Genomic DNA, 20,155 nt, shown 5'->3' with positions numbered 1-20,155 from the left:
GCCAGTCTATAAAACCTGTGAAATGGTGAAATTTTTGCCTGACAGGTAGATGTGAATGGTAGAGAAGTCTTTCTGTACGTGATCATATTTTCACCTGGGTGTCCTTTCCAGCAAGGTCTCTAAAATGGAAGTTGAATGTCACGGCGTCGGCTTTGTATACTACTACTGCTTTTCTCTACATGCTATTGGCAAGGGTTTTTTGCAAGTTGACCACTTAAAGGAGCTGCTATTCACAGGAGATTTCGTCATAAATATTCATGAGTCATGCATCTATTTGAAACAGAGGTCACTTAGTAGATGACAGTAATGGAAGGCTAGTATCATTTTAGATTTGTTCCACTGAAACTCGGATTGTTACGGAGTTGAGCTAGTGGTTAGTTGGGGGACTTAAACATCTAAATTCCATCTGTATCATGAGCCTCTGGACTATGTCCTCTATCTGCTAGTCTGTGACATGGAAATAATACGTTAGCTATTTAGCTACTCCGCTGCTCATGTCTTAAAAGCTGAGGATTTTCAGTTTAGGAAGAATCTTTCTCCAAACCCCTGTGGAAGAGTTCCAGTAGATTAAGGCAGTTCAAGAGACAGAAGAATAAAATTACTTTTGCTCCAGAAGACTCGGAGATTCGGTCTCAGGGGCCGCTAGTAGGTTTCCTCCTGGAAATACTTGTTTAAGAGATGAGTTCCTGAATATAACTGAATAATTACATTTTAACACTCGCATATTATGGCAAAATACCAAGGGTAAGCCCAGGCAAATGCTGAAGTCGGACTCAATGGCTAAATCCAGTGAATGCTGATTAAGTTGTTTTTATCCATTTACTTGTGGTCAGCTGGTTCCTTTAGATGTATTTATGATGTATTAAAAGTGTGCAAAGTAAAGAAAAAAAAAACATGATGATTTCAGAAGAGAGTTGTCTTAGAGTGATCCTCCCACTTAGAAATCTTATGATCAGATATTCACAAAGGAGCTTAAAATGTTTTTAGAAAAGAAGGGAAAGGCTTGCAAAAAACCCCAAGAAATAATATATTTACTCAAGTAATCAGGAGTTGATTTGGAAGTCTGCTGCTGTTCAAGTAAATAATTGGGACATTAGAGTAGTATTCTTTTCTCATTGGATCCAGCCTCAAATGGATTCCTGTGAAAAATAAACTAGGCCACTCCGGAGGTCTGCTGGAGTGGCAGCAGAACTGAACACATCACCTGCACATTGGTCTGTGTTGTGATTGGAATTAATCTAGTCTGAAATAGGAATTCACAAGAGTTTGTGGAATGTGCCCCCGTTCTGTATATTCAGAAAGCAGCTACTACAGTTCGTGCTGATCAGTCAGTGAACAACACTTGAAGTTCTTGAATCACCCCATGAAGAAGCAGAAGCAGGTAGCTTTTAGTACTTTCTGGGGTGCTGCCTTACAGATAGACTTATGCCGTTCATACTTCTGAGCTGAGAGGAAAGTGACCCTGGGCAGTTTCTGCCAGGCTAAGACTGTATTTTGGAGCATCCATTGTGTGCAAACTACTGAAAAAGATTTGGAGCTAAGCTCTGACATGCTAACCCACGCTGTTTGGTCTCCAAATGATGGCCAGGCAACTCTTGCCAAAGAGAATGTGACTATTCACTGAAGTGGCAGGATCATCAGCACCCAGATCTGCCCTGAAGCTTAAGAAATGCAATTCTGCAAATTGACAGAGCCATATGTTAGTAACAGACGCAAATCCAAGATGGTGTGCAAGCTACTGTGGTTTTTGAGTGAAAAGACTGATGCTAAAGAGATGACGATGCAGAAAGCTAAGAATTGCTCTCACATTTGAAATACAAGTTAGGCATTGTACATGAAACATTCTTTTATCAAGTGTCAAACAACAAAAATGCTTGTTTGTGGTACATTAAAGAAGAAAAGTTTATTAAGAATTCTTTAAAATCTGAGTTGTCTCTTAGGTTATACCAGCCAAAAATTTGTTTATTATCAGGTAGGAAGGAGTCATTGTCGAGATCAACCAACCCGATTCTCTAGAAAATAATTGAATTAATATTTTATGCTACTCCTAAAGAGAAGGTTTGCATTAACAGTGATCTTCAAGACTATGTTACAAAACGCGTGATGAAATCACAGATTTACAGAGAGTTTTGCGGCCATGTTACCCTCTGCAGACGTGGGTAACGTCCAGTGAGCTAGAGCCGCTACCGAGAGCGTGTCCATCCTGGGACCGTGGGAGACGCAGCAGGCTGCCGCGAGCGTTTGAGTGGGGCGGCTGGTTGCAGCTCCTGCCCCAACCACAGTATTTACGTGCAAAAAATGTGCAGAGTACAACACACAACTTTCCAGCTGGACCTCTCTGTTAGGCTGTACAGTCTGAGGGATACAACGCAGAATAGTGTTAATCTGCTTTATTAATATTGAACTGCTTTTTCTCATTACAAGTGAATAACTTTCTTGTTAAGTTCAGGAAAACTTATGTTTTAATGAAGGCTTGAGGATTGGTCAGTTTGTAATAAATGAGCAAGAAAAAAATCTTAAAATTTGGCTATTAAGTGCCTTGTTGAGTGAGAAAATTCTCAATGTAAGCTTTTTCTCCTATTGTAATTCTCCCTGTGAATTATAATACACTTCCTGGACATTTGCCCTTCACATCTTATTTTTTCAAATAGAGAGTATTATTTTCATCTATTTTGAGTTTCAACAGATAGCATTGCGGAACTGAACCTGATAGGGTAAAGGTAAATTATTTCATCTTTTTTTTTTTTTACCTGAATTCCTAACACTTTTTAAATAATAAATGCTATATAATCTTCTCACCAAGTATTCATTCTGAGATGAGTAATAAAGTTAAGGTTGAGCATATTCAGACTCAGGTGTTGCGTTCACGTCAAAATTTACTCTAAGACTCAGGTGTTGCATTCATGTCAGAACTTACTTTAATATGTTTAATCGGTTTACAAATACGCATGTTTTCTTCAGAATTTGTGTTCAGTACGTACATGGACTGTATAAAATCTATCTTAATTTTCTTTATTGCTAGCAGAAGAAATCAATACATAGAAATACAATATACTTAGTAATCTGAAAGCTATACTCTGTTATGACAACTGTATTCTGGCAAAATTCTAATAGACTAGTATGAAGTCCACAGTGTACCAGTCTTTCAAAAAAAAATTGGTATCCTTGGACCTACATACTGAAGTTGACCTTGTTTCATGTCTATAGTTGCCTCTGCTCGCTTGCCTGCTCTTGTCAGTACCCGTTTAGTACATATAGAGAGAGCGCCTAGGTCTCTCTGTTTACTTCTGTTCCCTCCTTAACTTTGGAAGATGGATAAGAGGGCTTTAGGGAGATCTTGGATTTCATAGACAGTGTAATTTGCCTTAATACTTTTTCAGTGGGCCGCTGTGCCACAGATCCTCTAAACCACGTGTTTAGATCCTGGGGAGTTCAGTGGGGCTTGCACATACGCTTAAAGGTAAGCGTGTGCTTCATGGTCCCAGTACTGAACTGGAGTTACGGAAACGCATCCCTGCCTTACCAAATTGAGGTCAAAATCTTGTAAATTATTGATGATATCCTAATGTTAGGGATGAAAAATATCTCGTCGTTGGGACCGACATTTCAGCGATCCTAATTCGTTACTGTGAATGCTGCTGACAGGATTTTGCCTCTCGATTTGTTTCCAGAACAAAGTGTTCATTTACCGGGGCAAGGAGTACGAACGCCGCGAAGACTTTGAAGCGAGGTTGTTAACGCAGTTTCCAAACGCAGAAAAAATGAAAACAACCTCTCCACCAGGCGATGACATTAAGAACTCCTCTGGCCAGTGTATCCTTGTACCGCAGCGTGCAGAAGCCCGCACAAGTGCCTGTGTCTGCGGCCGCGGGAGCAGGCAGGTGTTGCCCTTCTGCCTTCATCAGTGCCACGTGTTAATCTGGTTGTTGACTTTTCTGTCCACTTTTCAGTGGAACCGTCTGTTTTGCATGGTTGAAATTGTCTTCTTTTTCAGTTCTTAACCCTTGAATTCAGATATTCAGTGCTTTACGGTAAAGCCCAAACTTGATTTACCACCTAAATTTCACAAGCCAGTGTCAGAACAAATCGTGAGGTGAGTTTTGGTGGCTTTTGCAATTTTATCTGTCTCCCCTCTGATACTTAGATTAGTTTTTTGTGTAACAAATGTTAGATATAGTGAATAGGTCTTCCAGTCTGTCAAACAACAAATGAAAATAATTTATATGAGAAAGGAAAACTTAGCGAGGAGGAGTGTGTTGGGACTTGACTCCTTACTGTGACACCCCGGTTTAGTAGCTGCTATAAGTATTAATAAGTAATAAAAACTGAAGGAAGGTGAAGTATGGCTGCACGGACGTTTTGATCGGGGTCAGGATGAGTTTGTAGCCCCTCTTCAGACAGTAACTGTTTTAAGGTTGGATGTTGTCTTGTTTATTTGGATTATGTTTTGGGGAGGTGTGTTTGGATGTTCCTCTGTACGTGCACAGCCAAGGAACGCAGTGATGGTACTGATGTTTCATAGGTATTTTTCCTATTTTCCTATTTTTCCTGGGTCCTTACATAAGACCTAGAGGTCTTACGTAACCCACTGGAAAACACTCGTCCCACAGACATTTTGTATTTGCACGTACACTTTTTTTGCTAGAAATAGAGTTTAGCAACAATTCCTAAACTGAAAATATTTGATAATGATTATGCTTTTCTTTGCCTGAGATTTTCTTTCTTTTTCTTCCCCCCTCCCTTTTTTTTCAGTTTCTATAGGGTCAATGAAGTCCAAAGGTTTGAGTATTCACGCCCAGTTCGAAAAGGAGAGAAAAATCCAGATAATGAATTTGCGGTAAAGAAAAAAAAAAAAAAAGCTTTGGGTTTTGTTTATTCCCCTCCACTCTGAGAAGCTGAACCATTCTTTGTTTTGGTTATTTAAAAATAAATTCTAGGTTTAAAGGTGATTCTCTTTGCTAGAAGCTCAATAAAAAAAGCAATTTATCATGTTCTGTTCTATGCCAGTGGAAAAAAATGCACAAAGCTATATTTAGTCTGTTAAAAACTGTTTTGAAAATGAAATTCAAATCTATTAGGCTTTAAAATATAGATGTGTCCTGCTGAAACCTGTCTTGCCATGAGGAGTCTAGTCAGGTATCTTTTAAAACCAATCTTTTTGCAGCAATCGCCTTTTTTTTCTCCATATGTTTCATCTAATGGTCAATAAAACTCATCTGAGAACAGGTTGTATTCCTCAAAATGTTTACAACAGGTTGCATAAAATTGATTACCTTTCTTTTATAGACATCATTTTATTCACAGTGGTGCTAGTAGGAGCAGTTAGTAGTAAAGTAGTAGTAATTAAAATGTTAGATTCATTCATCATTTCTTAAACAAAGAACTTAGTTTTCTGTGTACTTTACTAACGGAATCTGTGTCCCGGTGAATGTTGAGTATTTGATTTTCAACTGCAAAGACTGAGTACTCATTCAGAGTGTCCTTTTGTTTCTCTGGCCTCTTTTGGTGGCTGTTACATCAAAGTGGCTGATCTAATCTGGAGGGGTGTAGCTGAGAAGGTAGGAAACCCCCTTTTTCTGAAGCCATAATGCTTTACAGTTTGATATATTTCTGAGCACAGGTAAAGTTTTTAGGCAGATGTAAATCATTTTGAAAACTCATCTTCTCTTACTGGGAGATGGAATAAACAATTCTGTTTTTAAAAAGACTCAGATAAATAAAATGAACTATTAACATATGCCAGTCTTCACAAAATCAGGTCAAGAGACATTTTTGACATCTGTTAGGAACCAAGTATGTAGACGTGAAGAAAAGTTAAATGCTGTTAAATCATCAGTCCTTAAATTCAAAACAGCAAAAGGATGTAAATATGCACCAAATAATTCAGGCCGAGGCCTCAAGGTCGGCAGGAGACCTCGGGAGGGTCTGGTCCAGCCGGCTGCTCAGGGCTTTTATCCAGCTGGGCCTTGAAATCTCCACGAATGGAGATGGCATGGCCTCTCTGGGGATCCTGCCCCGCTGCTCAGCTGCTTTCATGGAAAAAGCTTTTCCTTATGTCAAGATGTTGTTTTATGGAAGATAGTCCTTAAAAGCTCTGGAAGTTAAACTAAAAAAATTACCCATCCCATAGAAGCAGGTGGATCTTTTACATGCTGTTTGCCTGCTAAATAATGTATCAGTGGCAGTGTGCCACAGCATCTTCAGGTTTAAAGCACTATTCCGTCGTCTCTCCAAGCAGATTCCCCGTGAAGCTTCCTTTTTAATGTCCGTTACACCGCAGTTCCTTCTGATGATGATGATGGTTTAAGTCTAGGTTTAAAATAAACCCTGTCCATCTGATAACGTGAGGTTTGTGTCACATTTGCAGAATATGTGGATTGAGAGAACCATCTACGTGACCGCCTATAAACTGCCGGGGATTCTAAGGTGGTTTGAAGTCAAATCAGTTTTCATGGTAAGATCAATTCTGCATCATTGCAATTGCATAAAAGAACGTGGTTTTTATACAGTTAGCGAACACCTGTGTTTCCGTACGACTGTGCTTGAGTGAACAGCCAATCAATGCGGCTATATATAACATCCGAAGGCAAAGGAAACTTGCTGGTTTGCTGCGGATGCGGGTTGTTGACTGTGGGTGGCTAAAATAATGCTTTTCCACTCCTGGTACAAAGAAATGAGTGTGCTCGAGTTGTCCTAAACTTCAGGGCAAGGCCTGAAATGCTTTTATAAAGTACTCCTACCTTTCAGCAGGTGAGCCTCTAAAGCTGGTGGTGCTTGCTGTGTCCTGAATGAAGGAGGACCTGGATGCAGTGGGAGAACCCTGTTGTATAAAAAACAACCTGCATTTTGGAAAAGAGAATTCAGGAATTGTGATTGTAATTTGTGCAAACTATACCATAAACCAGCTGCATCATATGTGTCTGAATTTCTTCTTTACTTTTCATTTGTGATTAAAGATTCTTTTCATGTTGCTCTTGTTCCATAGTTAGTTAAAATATACCCTAGCAACCTCACTAACTCCAAAATATGCATTTCTCTGGTTATACCACTTACACTGTTTAGATAAGACATGGCCATTAAATGTCTTAATGATTAAATTATTCTTATGCAGCTATAATTTTTAAGTAGCAATAAAAACATTGTTACTGCAGTCTTTAAATCTCCCTTGTGAGGCTTATTTTTAAAGGGAAAGAACAATTTGCATATGATTAATTAAAACCTTTTTCACTGCTCCACTGAGGTTATGTTGGACAGTTGTATTGAGATGAACAGAAGTAATGCAGAAAATTACTATGGTATCTATAGTAACAGAATATAAATGTGATATTTGACAGTAATAGACAACTGTATAAAAAACATTGAATTTTTAATGAATTTTGCATTTTCAATATAATCCTGATAAGAGAAGATTGCATTTATCTTCCTGATTGCCAAAAGTGTTGTTTATAAGGGCTGGCAAATCTGAGGAAAGTCCCTTTTCCTTACGAGTTAAGAATGGAGCCTGACAAGCTGCTTTATGCAAGCAATTTGTATACACGCACCTTTAACGCTATGCTTGTCACAGAAATGCGCATAAATCCTGGGAGAGTGCTTTCTATAAGCTTTTTGTAAGTAAGGATTATATTAGTCACACAGTTGAGAAATGATACGGGAAGGGGACTTAATAATATGTGGGAAGACAGCAAAGGATAACTTTTGACCGGGCTCTGGCGTAGTTGCTACAAAATTGGTATTGACTTTCTTCAAGATTGCTGTCAGCTACAGTGCTAGAAGTGTGATCACAGAGTCTGCATCTCCCTTAATGCTAAATTTTGATTATGGATACAGATATTATTGCTGTTATACTAAACAAAGAGGATTAAAATACCTGTGACAGTTTAATATTTTATTGATGAAATTAGAACACCTTTAAATGAAAAGGTGAGATTGTAGCAAATCAGTGATGAAAGAGGCCTGAATAATTTAATAAGTTCAATTATGTTACATAAGCAGTAGAAGTGTGCATCATTTCCTCAAATATATATATTTTTTATTATTTATTTCTGAGCAATTTTAGCTAAACCTTTTCAGTTGGTTCATTATATAAAAGGAATTTGTTGTGTATATTCATTATTCTGAATCTAATTTGCTTAGTTGGCCCCAAACAATTTTAGAGGAAAAATTTTTCTGAGGAAAAAATCTGAGAAACTGGATTTTGAATTATAGTTAGTGAGGTTAAAAAAGCGCAATTACTAATCTATACTTTGTTTTGATGTTTAATCTTTAAAGTGTTGCAAATACGTATCAGGAGCGGGTAATTTTTTCTTTGCCATAAATAGATTGTTTAGTGCCCAGAGTTAGCAGGCTGCTTGAAGGAAAGTTCATACTTACAAGTATAGAAATTTGTAATAAATAGCTTTCAACAAGGTCCAAGGCACGGTTTATAGCAGGCTGGAAACTACAACCCTCCATCTGCTTTTAAAACAGAAGGCAAGAGGATTGTCCAAATGCTGAAAGAAAGGAGAGCGAGGAAGAAAGCCGTGATTGCTGACATAGAAAAATTAAAGAGACGTCTGTCAGCTCAATGAGTGCTAATTTCTATAGATATTCAAGAGCTTTAAAAGCAATGGTTCATCAACAAATTACTGGATGGCTATAAACGCGTTAATAAAAATGACAAGAGCCCTAAATTTAGCATGTGATGTTCACAACACAGCTCCAACAGTTCTTGAGGACTGAAACGCCGAATAGGGTCTCACTTATTTTGTCCGACTCTAGCTGTCAGAGGCCGTCCGCTTGCAAGCGTTTGGGTCTGTGCTGGGCAGCAGATGTAACAGCGCCGATAGGCTTGTTACCTTCCCTCCTTAAAATAATTCACCAGGCATACTTTTAAAAATGCTAATCAAAACATCCTTGATGTAATCAGATGGCAGGTGTAAGAGTAACAACTAAAAGTATTTGATTATAAGTGGTTCTCAGCAACACGTTAAGCAACTGATAGCTAGGTAGAAGTGCTGCTTTGTTTATGTAGCATTTATGTAAATTAGGGTGTAATCAAATATACACTTGCATTTTCCTCACAGGCCCCAATTAACCTTTCTTCTCTATTCCTACCACATCATTTTTTAAATGCAAGTAGACTGTGACTTCAGTCTTCCAGTGAGGCCTTTCTGTATTGTGGCTTCCTGCTAGTTAGTGGAGGGGTTTTTAGTCCACTCACTAAATATGCATATTTGAGGTACATTTTAAGTATTTTAACCTATTTGTCAATATAAACAACCACCATTGCCACGGACACGGTATCTGGTCATACATAGTAGCTGGAGATCCGTCAGTTAAAATAAAACAAGTTTTACACAGTATGAGAACTACTTCACCCCATTAAGGCATTGGAGGATTGCTTTTCATTGAAGTCAAGACTACCTGAGAAAGAAAATTTTGTACTTCAGTTATCTAAGTTAGGGAGAAGAAAACGTGACCTTGTGGAAGAAAGCGTGGTGGGTAGCGTAGAAGCCATCTCGTCAACATACTAAATTCTATTTCCCTGGAAGTACACCAGAATAATTCCTGCAAAAATACCTTCTTGATTTTTGAGCTTCTTAAGACTACTTTTTCCATCAGAAAATGCACATTAAGTTCTTTCTTTCTTATTGTTGCATTAAGCTGGATTTTTCTTCGCACTTCTAAAACTTAGGGTTAATTTGTGGTGTTCTCCATAATCTTTCAAAAACATCTCATGAGTTCTGTCAGAGCCTTTCTAAATTTTTTGCTTTGTTACACTTCTGAGATCTAATCTCTACTTTAACAGTGAAGTGCATTTGACTTTCTCCAACAATACTGGTAATCGTACTAGTTATGATATGGATAGGTAGATAGATAGATAGATACACCGAACACCTAACTGCCCAACATAACCCTTTCTATTGATTACTAGTTAAATATCTTTTCTGTGAAACTTCTGAAATGCTTCAAACCATGGTGGTTAGCTAGACAGCTCGCTCTGTTGAAGTGGCCTGGCCAGTTAAAGCTCTATTCCTTAATTAAAACCTCCTTTTGTTGTTTTTTTAGGTTGAAATCAGTCCACTGGAAAATGCAATAGAAACTATGCAATTAACAAACGACAAGATCAATAATATGATTCAACAGCATCTGAATGATCCAAATCTACCTATTAACCCTCTGTCTATGCTTCTTAACGGCATTGTGGATCCTGCGGTCATGGGAGGGTTCACAAACTACGAAAAGGTAATGTCAGAATCACGTGTCCTGTCCTGTGTCACCTCTTTGGACCTGGACTCTCCTGTAAGGCTGTGGAAAGTGTGTGCATGCGCATACCTGTGCGTGTTTGCGTTTGCGTATGAGCAACACGAGTATTATACACGCTCTGCAGAACGCTGCCTAGAACCTACATCTTTCAATGCCTTCTGTGTATTTCTGATATTTCTGGATACATTTCTGCCCTTCCAAATTTGAAGTAAAAGATGTTTAGCAGCAAGCATATTTTAGCTGCCAGAAAATTCGTGTAGACATGTGGTGGATGGTTGCTCGCTGGAGTTACAAAGTGAGATGGATGACATCTTAAATGCGCGCTCTAATGCAATTGGACATCGGAGCCAAAGCAGGAATTTCTGGGTGAACTTCAGTGACAAAAGTAGCTGATTGCAATTTTCTCATTTGCTTTCAAATACATGAATTTGTAAGGATTAGTCAAGTAAAAGAGATGACTTCTGAGATACCAGCCAGTTGCAAATCTCTCTGAATCATCTTAACGGCTTGTTACAAGTAAATTGTTAAAAGTTATATGGAACGAGATACTAACGTCGGGAAAATAAACACTTTATTAATTATTCCTGTTGTGAAAATTAACCATATTAAGCTGGCATACACAGGCAACGTGTCTTAATAACATAAATTAAGTAAGTACATGCTGACTTAAGCTGTCATCAGATTGTTTCTGTCCTTCAGTAATTCTGGCCCACTTCATCTACTAGGAGCTCCTCTGCAAGAGTAATGCACAGGCCGAATTGCTCAGCTGTGCTGCTCGCTCGATGAGCAGTTTGGGTCTTCTTCACCATGCAATCATCTGCCCACTTTACTGATCATGAAAGATGGATATCTTGATCTTAAGATATTGTTAAATTATCTCTCTCTTTCCTTGATTTTCAACTCGTATTTGTAGTTGTTACTGCTATTTTGTAACGCTGTTTGATTCATCTATCTTTGCTTCAGGTAATTCTTCCTTAGTAGCAGGTGTCAATTCATTTTCTGAAAAAAAAATGCTCATTTTTCTCTCCTATCTAGGCATTTTTTACTGAAAAATATATGCACGAACACCCAGAAGACCATGACAAGATTGAAAAACTGAAGGATCTGATAGCTTGGCAGGTAAAAATTTTTAAGTCAAGTTCGTCGGGGCCAGCTGCCCTGCAAAGACAGCTTAGTGTCATTTTTGAGAAAATTCAGACATCAAACTGTTCACCCTGTATACACTTCTTTGGCATTTAAACTGTCTTGGAACATGAGCTAAAGTTCATCTTTTCAAATATGACATAATTTGTCATTTGATAAACCCACAAGTACCAAACATGATTAACCTTTCTTTTTAAACCACAATATAGTGAAAAAATATCCCACGTCCCTGAAATGAGAAAATATCTTGTAATAACGTTGGTTAGCATTACTGGTAAGTCAGTTTTGCGTTTTAGTTTCCTGAAGTTAATTTCATAAATCGAAAAGCTAAGGGTTGAAATGTGTAACCCTGAATCTCACCTTCTCCTCCTACACACCGACACTTTCTTCACATGTTCTCTTCTTTCTTCAAGCAGCATATTTTGCTTTTATTACGTTGTAAGTGTACACTTACAGTACCTTTTAGCACAGAATCTTAAATGTGGGAATTGCTAAAATTAACTCCCATGTGGAACTAGATAGTAAATTCATCTAGATGTTCTGTGAAATGTTTGATATAATCTCTGTGTAACTTAGCATGGTATAAAAATACTGCTGCTCCATAAACGCCCTAACGTGTGATGAAATCACCTGGTATTTTTATGATTATTGGCCAGAGCAAAAGTCACTTAAATAGAAGTTCACACAGGTAATATTTTCTGAGCCAGGAATAGTGCCCGGATTTGCAGACAAGTGCCGGAAACAAAGCAGGATCCTTCTTGTGACAAGAACTGGATTTCCACATACTGAAAAAAGAATATTTTGCAGGACAAGCAGGAAACAATTCCAGTTTTGTCCCGTAGCAGTATGCTGACCTTTTTTCAGTGGTCTCAAGAGAATTTTCTGATAAGTAAAAAATGCCAGTGTGACTAGGAATGTTTTTCCTCCAAAAGAAGAAAGTACATCATTGTCTTTTTATATTCAATTCTGCCTTTGTAATAAAGGAGAAAATTTACATTTCTAGAGGATTCAATTTTAGAGGTAGTAAAACCAAAGATACAATACTGAAAACAAAAAACAAAATATTCCTCTGAAGGTCATAAAACGACCACTGAATAAAAACTCTTTTGGTCTGCCAAAATTCTGTCTATTTATTTATTTTTTTTCCCTGGGAACTTTTACAGAAGATAGGATTCTAGGAGCTTTTAAGTTCTGTAGAGGAAAATAATTTGATCCCAGAAGACTAACTTTCTGTCAGCTCTGTCTTTTCCTCTAATAGCTATATTTTAAATGAATTACAGACACGTTTTTCCTCAGCAAAGATTCACTTTGCTGACATTTGTGTATTAAAATAAGACTACTGTTTCAAAATATGTATTCATAATCACATTTTATTTTAATTATTCAGTGGTTTTAAGTACATAATTTCCCATCAGTATTTTAATTCCAAACAATAGGAGCTGAGAAAGAGGGAGAGAAGGGATCAAGAGAAACTATTCATTATCTGAAATGCTTTCCACTGGAAGGTCCAGCCATTTCACGGTGGAAATCAGTGCTTTTTGAATTTGCGTGGTCTTTTGGTATACATGTTGTGCAACCTAAGACTTAAACCTCTTCTAAAAATATTTCACAGTTTTCACAATACATATAGCATAACGTTATAGGAGGGAGGGAAGCTTACTTCTAAATATTGGGTTATGTAATGAGAGAGAGTTGTTATGGAAACTTTCCAGTCTAAGTCAGTGGTTTGAATTCATCCATGTCTTGGCAGTGATTGAGAGTAAAAATGAGTTTTCATTTTTTCAATAACATATACTGAGGTTCTTGGGGTTTTGTAATCACATAGAGATTTTCTTTATGCAGTCTAAATCAATCTGAATATATGAAATAGTAATCTGACAATCATATTATCAGCTGACTATTTTTTCTGCCCCTTACCTTGCCTTTGTCTCAGTCGCCCTGTGGAACTCCTGCCTTTCAGGACATGGGCCTTTCATAACTCCTCTGAATTTTAATTGTACATTTCTCTCTGCTTATGATTTTTTCAGCTAATATCATTAGTAACGTAATGTCCATTTTTGTCCAAGTTAGTGCTTTTTCACTTAGAAAAAATTATTTCCTGCAACTACATCATTTCAAGCTGATCTTTTATTCTAACATAAAGGTAATGACGTCCATGCTGATGCCTTTAATCACTCCACATTTAGCCAATGTATTTACAGCGTACGACAGCTAGTAATTCACACTAGTAATCTTGTGCTGCTTCTACATCACCAAAAGATTCTAGCATGCAAAAATTAATAGTTTTAAAAGCATATTTTCTCAAAGGATTTTATTTTAAGCTGTGTAATCATTAATGCATAGGTACCTTTTTAATACTGTTCAGATGAGCAGAAAATGAAAATCTTTTTTTTAAAAAAAAAATAAGCAGTAGTATTAAGCTGCAATACAGCTTTATGAAATTTTAGAATCAACAAAGAATTATAGAATAAATGTTGTCTTGAGCTGCTTTCCGTTCTCATTTAGGTTCAGCTACTTAGTGTTATCTTTACTTTTTCATTACCTGTCCAAAGCTGAGGGCGCCCTGTTAGGGTATTTTAAAATAAACCCATAAGCAAACCCATCCCTTGCTCCAAAGTCAAATGAGCAGATGATGGAGTGACTGTTACAGCGTTCTGGCTCTATCTCCTCAGGCTACAAAGATTAATTCTGGTGTAAAATTTGGCATCATTCTTAAGCAGATTTTGCTGCATCCGTGTCTGAAGAGGAGCAGGAACAGCAGGAAGAATTCTGAAATTAGTAGAAGTTGAAGCAGAAATGGAAAAACAGTCTGAAAGTACTTTCTAATATAGCTGATAAACGTTTAAAATACTAGTCTTGGGCAGAGAGGGTCAAATATTCAGACTAGGAAGCCTGGCAGGAATTCTGTAGCAAAGGAGCAGGAGGTTTGTGAAATTTAGCTCCCGGTAAGGCAAGGATTTCCCCTAGGGAATGACAAGCCGCTTCCTCCTCCTCCCCTGGCAGGTCTCCTCTCCTTTCCTTCACGTGTGGTTGGTGCCTTCTCTTAAGCTGGACAAACATCTTTGCAGCTTTACTTCTTTCAAAAAGGAAGCAGCTACATATTTTTCTCTGACTACAGCATTTACCTATCCCCCCCCCCCAAAAAAAATTACTTCATACTACCCGATTTTCCTAAACTCGAGATGCTGGCTCCATAGTAGAGGCTCATTCGTGCATTTTCTCTCTTTGTGAAAATGATCTCAGAGCTGTCCGCTCTGTCAGCAAGTCTGTTTAAATAAACCAGCCATTTGACCACTTACTTCTTCAAAACAAGAGTGTCAGAATTTGATATTTATGAACATTTTCAAATTCGTTTCCTTACCTAGAGCAGAGAAGTTAGCTGATTTTAACGTTTAATCTTTGTGGAGTACAAATCCATATGGCTATAAATAAAAGTAGCTACAGTGAAAAATGTTGTCCTTTTTTTCCCCCTCAAAAAACTACCAAAGGAAGTAACAGCTGTGCCCTGTTAAATAGTAGCAAAGCACATGGAATCATCTTGATGAGACTTCTTGAGCCCGTTCATCTGTAATTCATCTGTGTGTTTATTATCCTCCTTACTAATAAAGCTACTCATTCTGATTGCTGCTCAGTCTTATTAGAAAAATCTGTTTTTAATCAGTATTATGATTTAATTATAAATTATTAAGAAGCAGCTTCTTAGCTTGATTGCTGCAGAGAATATCTAAGTTGGAATCAGAGCACTGCGTGGGCTGAAACGGACCTGGAAGAGGAAATATTTTTCCTAAGCTCGAGATAGAAAGCTCTAATGGTATGTCTGGATAGCTGTGGGAATGAAAATGTCTCTCTCAAAACATTTTAAAAGGTCAGCTACACCTCCACACTATGAACTAATTATATAATCCTGTGTTGGCATGGATATTTTGTGACAGAAGCCTTGCAGATAAATGATTACTTTCAGTTACAAAAGAGAATTAATTTAATCCTTTCTCTCCTGTTTTGTTCTCAGAGAAAATAAAATAATTGTGCTGAGGAGAAATGCAGCTTTTTATAGAGAGAGCTATAAATTTTTTTAATAAATATTGTTGTGTAATATACGCGTGAACGTACAGGGATGTAGCTCCTTTGCAGTTTTAGAAATAGCATTCATTAAAGCAAACATAAGTATTTTCTTCTTCGAGTTTTTATCCTCAGGAGGCTGGGAAAAGACTAACGTTAATAACCTAGTTTGCGAGTCATCAGTCATCAGTATGCTGTTTTAAAGAACAGCACATACGGGGGCTTGTTAGTATAACATAACAGGAATATTTGTGCTCTCAGATCTATTCGGCTGTGCCCCTACTACGTGATCGCTGGGCAGAACGATGGAGGTGTTAATTTTAAAAGGACTGTAGCGGAGAAAAAGGAAATTAAGTGTAACATTCTTCAACTACCCTTTTTGTTATGTTGTGCTTCATATGCTTTTTTTTCAATTATTATTCCATAGATCTTTCATTCCTCCTGCAATATGTGCAGAAGACTTGTGCTAATCCTTCACTTGCAGAAGACCAGCATGCTAATTGTAATCCCATTCTGATTCCCAGATTCCCTTCCTGGCTGAAGGCATCCGAATTCATGGAGAGAAGGTGACTGAAGCGCTGAGGCCGTTCCATGAGCGGATGGAAGCCTGCTTTAAGCAGCTTAAGGAAAAAGTAGAAAAACAGTATGGTGTCAGAACTGTTGTAAGTTATCTGCAAACTTTATGCTTCAAAAGATAGTTGGAATTACTGTAAATTGCATTTAACTTTGTATTTCTCTATTATAATTCCCACTGATTAAAAGAAGCAATATTAATGCAGGATTAATTAAGTATCCTACAGAGCATAGTGATTTCCTTCTAGTGTAGGAGTTATACCAGTGATGGAATTAAATCCGGTTTTGGACATGGACATCCTTCTCTTCACAACCTCAAAAATTCCAGAAACAGGCTCTCAGAAGGTGTTGCGGTTGGCCGTGTGTTGCACATCAAACCTGGATGTCACACAGGGTTGTACCAAGGGTGTCTCTGGTTACTGATGCTGTGGTCTGTACTATGTCATACCTGCCTACCTGGGGCAGACACAGTTGTACTCAGTGGTCTTGACTTGACACCATCAAATCGTTAAATAGCGAGCAGATGCTGTAAGACCTGTCCAGAAAGCTTTGCTACTTCATTTCTTAGAGTGGGTTTCTAAATTGCCTCAATCTGTTTCTTGAAAGTCAAGGCAGCTCTTCAGTGTTCCATTTTTAAGGAATTGCTTTTAAAAATTGCTATCAAGAGATCATAGCGTGGTGGTTCTAGAGCTGAATGTCACCTTCATTATGTTTTAGTTCCTTTTTAGATTTCAGGACTGTGCTGCTCTCCAGTAGTGGGCTGCTCTTAAGTGTAGTTGACGTCTCTAATTTTCCCATATTGTGCCACCTGCCTAAGATTAGGGAGGCAATAGGTAGCAGCTACTTGATGAGTTTAGTAGTGCTGGAGGCAATGCTTCCGTCATTCAATCACGCTATTTTCAGTTTTTGCTTCTGCTTCCTCTTTCAGGCACAAACAAGAATTTGGTACTGTTTCCAATTAGGTTTTGTTCTGCTTTAAATGTATTTGTTGCACATAAGGGAGGAAGGCCAAAAGCTGTCAGACGCCACCTTAATTGACAATATAACTGGTTATCCTATAAAAAGCCACATGGATCAGATGCTATTTTATGAATCAATTTTAAAAAACCTAGGAATAGAGAAGCAATTGATGTTTTAAGGCTGAGTATGCTGAGTTGATGTCCCAGCTGAAGACTGCTGGGGCTAGTTTTATGCTCTATCTACTGGCAGCACTGACAGTAGCATTGCATACTGCATTTTGTAGGCTTTGTTGTGAAAAGGAAAGTAGGATGAGAAACTTGAATGTGCAACATGTGTTTTCTGACTTGTCTCCAAATTGGACTGGAGAATATTCTATAGTAGAAAACAGTTTCCACCAAAAGAACTGATAAAACCAAATCATCCAGAAAAAGCAACAATTTATTTTTAAGATTGCACAGATCCACTGATCCTAACAGCAAAAGCATTTAGAAATGAAGGAAATCACCAGCAGACCATGACGTGTTGCGCAGGAGGGGCAGCTTGCCAGCTTTCATCTGCACTTCTGACTGCCGTCTCCTCTGTGGCCCTGCTTTTTCTCTAGCTCCCTGGAAAGAGAGACGGCAGTTGTACTCTGGTCCCATTAACTCCCTTGTAAAAAGAAGGCCAGCGAGCAGGTCACAGCAGACAGGTCCCATCAGGGAGAGGACGTGCTATCAAATGTCAGAGGCTTAGCTGCGAGTAAATGGTGACTTCCATTTGGAAAAGAAGGTTGAATTCTGTAGTGCCTTAGGAAAATGTCAGATTTCACGACTGTTAAATTGGGCTTTGCTTGTGGCTTTTGGAGGTGCTCTGTTCATTAATGTATGGATTCAGGCAGGTGTTACTTTGCTGTTCTACAGGTAGCTCAGATTTAGGAGGTTAACTCTGTACTCATGAGACTAAAAGTATTTGCAGTTGCTTTTTTTTGTCTTGTACCTGAAAAGTTGGCGTCTGAAGCACAATTTCATAGAGAGGGAATCATAGAAAAAATTGGCCCTTCTTGATGCCTTTTCTGCTTTCCCACCCTTAAATCTTCCAAGGCAAGATTATCGGATGGGAGCTCCCAGCTAGGCTAAGAATTCAAGTGACTGTTCCCAAGATAGCAGAAAGCTGGAATGATATGACATATTCCTTATTCCCTGTGTTATTGCTTTTCCCCTGCAGCAATCTACTCTTTATTCTGCAATCTAGTCCTTAATAAATTAAGAAATAAAATTGAGAAAATGAACAAAATTGGAAGAAAATTGGAAAACAATTGCAAGTTCTCCAGTTTTATTTCTGTCCCTAGATGAGCAGCAATCACTGAAATGTGCCTTTCATGAAGGAATGAACCCCCTAAGAGAGGCAGCCTAAGCACAGCTTTAAACCAAGGCTGTCTTCATCCAGCTCTGCTTACGGCACTGTTTGTTTCTCTCGGTGCATATCCGTGAGCTTACGGATGCTATGCCAGAAGCACGCCAGTATAAAGGGCATCTGAGTTTGGTTTCAAAGTTCTCCCTGGAAAATCCCACAGGTGTTTCATCTGAAGAATGGGTAAATAGAGGTATGAGGAGAGAGCAAGCTTCAGCTTTGTGCTCGGTCTCGGTGAGACGCAGAACGTCTTGGACTACGCACGCGGCTGGGGGGACCGGCAAAAACGTGGCATTGCTCTCGGAGTCCCCAGAACCAGGTGCGACAGAATAGGCCAAGGAAGCACCCTGTTGAATTTTATAGCCGGCCAAATCTCATCAGAGATTCATCTTTGGTGTTTCCTGTAGCAACGACTTATTTTTCACCAGGCAATGCTAACAACGTACACGGGACTTGCCCATCTTTATAGCATCCTTCCAAGCCTCGTTCATTTTGTGGTCTTCAAGCGCCGTCTTGCCAGTGTATTTAGGAAGACAGTATATCAAATAGTAATTTATTCCCAAGGAGAAGACAAATATCGGCATTAATGGCACTTGCGTGTCACTTACTTCAATAATATACTTTGGCATCGTATGGCTGGCGCCTGGAAAGCCAGGCGTGGGTGCTGTTATCTCTCTAGTTTCACTCTATCTGCTATTAAGTGTTGTCAGGATTGATGGAGTTTTATCGCTTCTGTCTTCCTTGTACAGTACCAATTTACCAGTGGTTGACAGGGTGGAAAATCTACCTGTAATTAAGCAGCATGAGGTTCTTATTTGTTGTCTGAAGGAGCTCAATTATTTTATGCATATATCAGTTATTAATGACTAACAAAGCTTGTATAAATATTCAGGACTCTCAAAAATTGTCAGCACTTAAAAGAAACTTTCGTATATATTTTCTTCTTAACCAAGATGTTACTCTGTAAATTGGCTTTCTTGACATAAAGATCTAGTTAGTGCATTTTTTCTTTTAAAAAAAAGAATCATTTTAAATGGCTTGCTTTAAATATACTAAACATCATTTCCATTGCAGAGATAGGTAAAAAGTTACTTTTTGAAGCCCAGATGGGGGAAGAAAAAAAGCCCTGTAAATTCCATTGAAGCAAGTGAAGTATGAGAAAATATTTAAAACTCTGTATGTACGTATAAATTTAGAGTCGGTGTCACTGCCATTGCACATGATTTATATTAAGAAAAAATCCATGGAAGCTCTCAGCATTACTTTTGCCGCATGCCGTAAGGAGTAAAGCGTGTGTTTCTTCCCGCAGCCCCCCAGCCTGGACGACAGGCGAGGCAGTCGGCCCCGGTCGATGGTGCGGTCGTTCACCATGCCCTCGTCTTCCCGACCCCTCTCCGTCGCATCGGTGTCCTCCATCTCATCGGACAGCACACCTTCTAGACCGGGCTCGGATGGGTACGTGAGAAATAATCCGTAAGGGCTTTTCTTTGCAGAGCAAGATCTAGCATGCAAATCTTTACCTTTTTAGGACTGTGACCATGCTGTTCCAGATGATAACGCTGTTTTCAGTTGGGTCGTTTCCCGGTGTATTTTATTGCAGATGTGTCTCATCACAAAGCCCCACCAACATTTATGTGGCACAACAGTGTGACTGACTAATGTGGAGTGGGGATGCTGTTGTTAAATGACACCTAACATTGACTACTTAAAAAGAAAATATGCATTCCTCATATGAACTTTCATCTCAGGATATACTACTAGATTTTATTTATATATATTTATATAT

The 20,155-nt window shown here is 38.4% G+C and overlaps 1 protein-coding gene across 2 annotated transcripts in view; it reads left to right on the top strand.

Annotated features, from left to right (window-relative positions):
* DOCK1 (dedicator of cytokinesis 1) overlaps positions 1 to 20,155 on the top strand; it is a 298,286-nt gene that overhangs the window by 252,998 nt on the left and 25,133 nt on the right. For both annotated transcript variants that reach the window (XM_062580681.1, XM_062580680.1), the window contains exons 41-48: positions 3,672 to 3,813; positions 4,015 to 4,093; positions 4,753 to 4,837; positions 6,368 to 6,454; positions 10,048 to 10,224; positions 11,281 to 11,364; positions 15,972 to 16,109; positions 19,679 to 19,824. In XM_062580681.1, coding sequence (XP_062436665.1) covers positions 3,672 to 3,813; positions 4,015 to 4,093; positions 4,753 to 4,837; positions 6,368 to 6,454; positions 10,048 to 10,224; positions 11,281 to 11,364; positions 15,972 to 16,109; positions 19,679 to 19,824 — 938 coding nt within the window. The remainder of the gene's footprint in view (positions 1 to 3,671; positions 3,814 to 4,014; positions 4,094 to 4,752; positions 4,838 to 6,367; positions 6,455 to 10,047; positions 10,225 to 11,280; positions 11,365 to 15,971; positions 16,110 to 19,678; positions 19,825 to 20,155) is intronic.

The sequence above is a fragment of the Rhea pennata genome, chromosome 7 (genome assembly GCF_028389875.1).
Source record: "Rhea pennata isolate bPtePen1 chromosome 7, bPtePen1.pri, whole genome shotgun sequence".
Taxonomy (NCBI): domain Eukaryota; kingdom Metazoa; phylum Chordata; class Aves; order Rheiformes; family Rheidae; genus Rhea; species Rhea pennata.
This window is presented reverse-complemented; position numbering and strand designations above follow the sequence as displayed.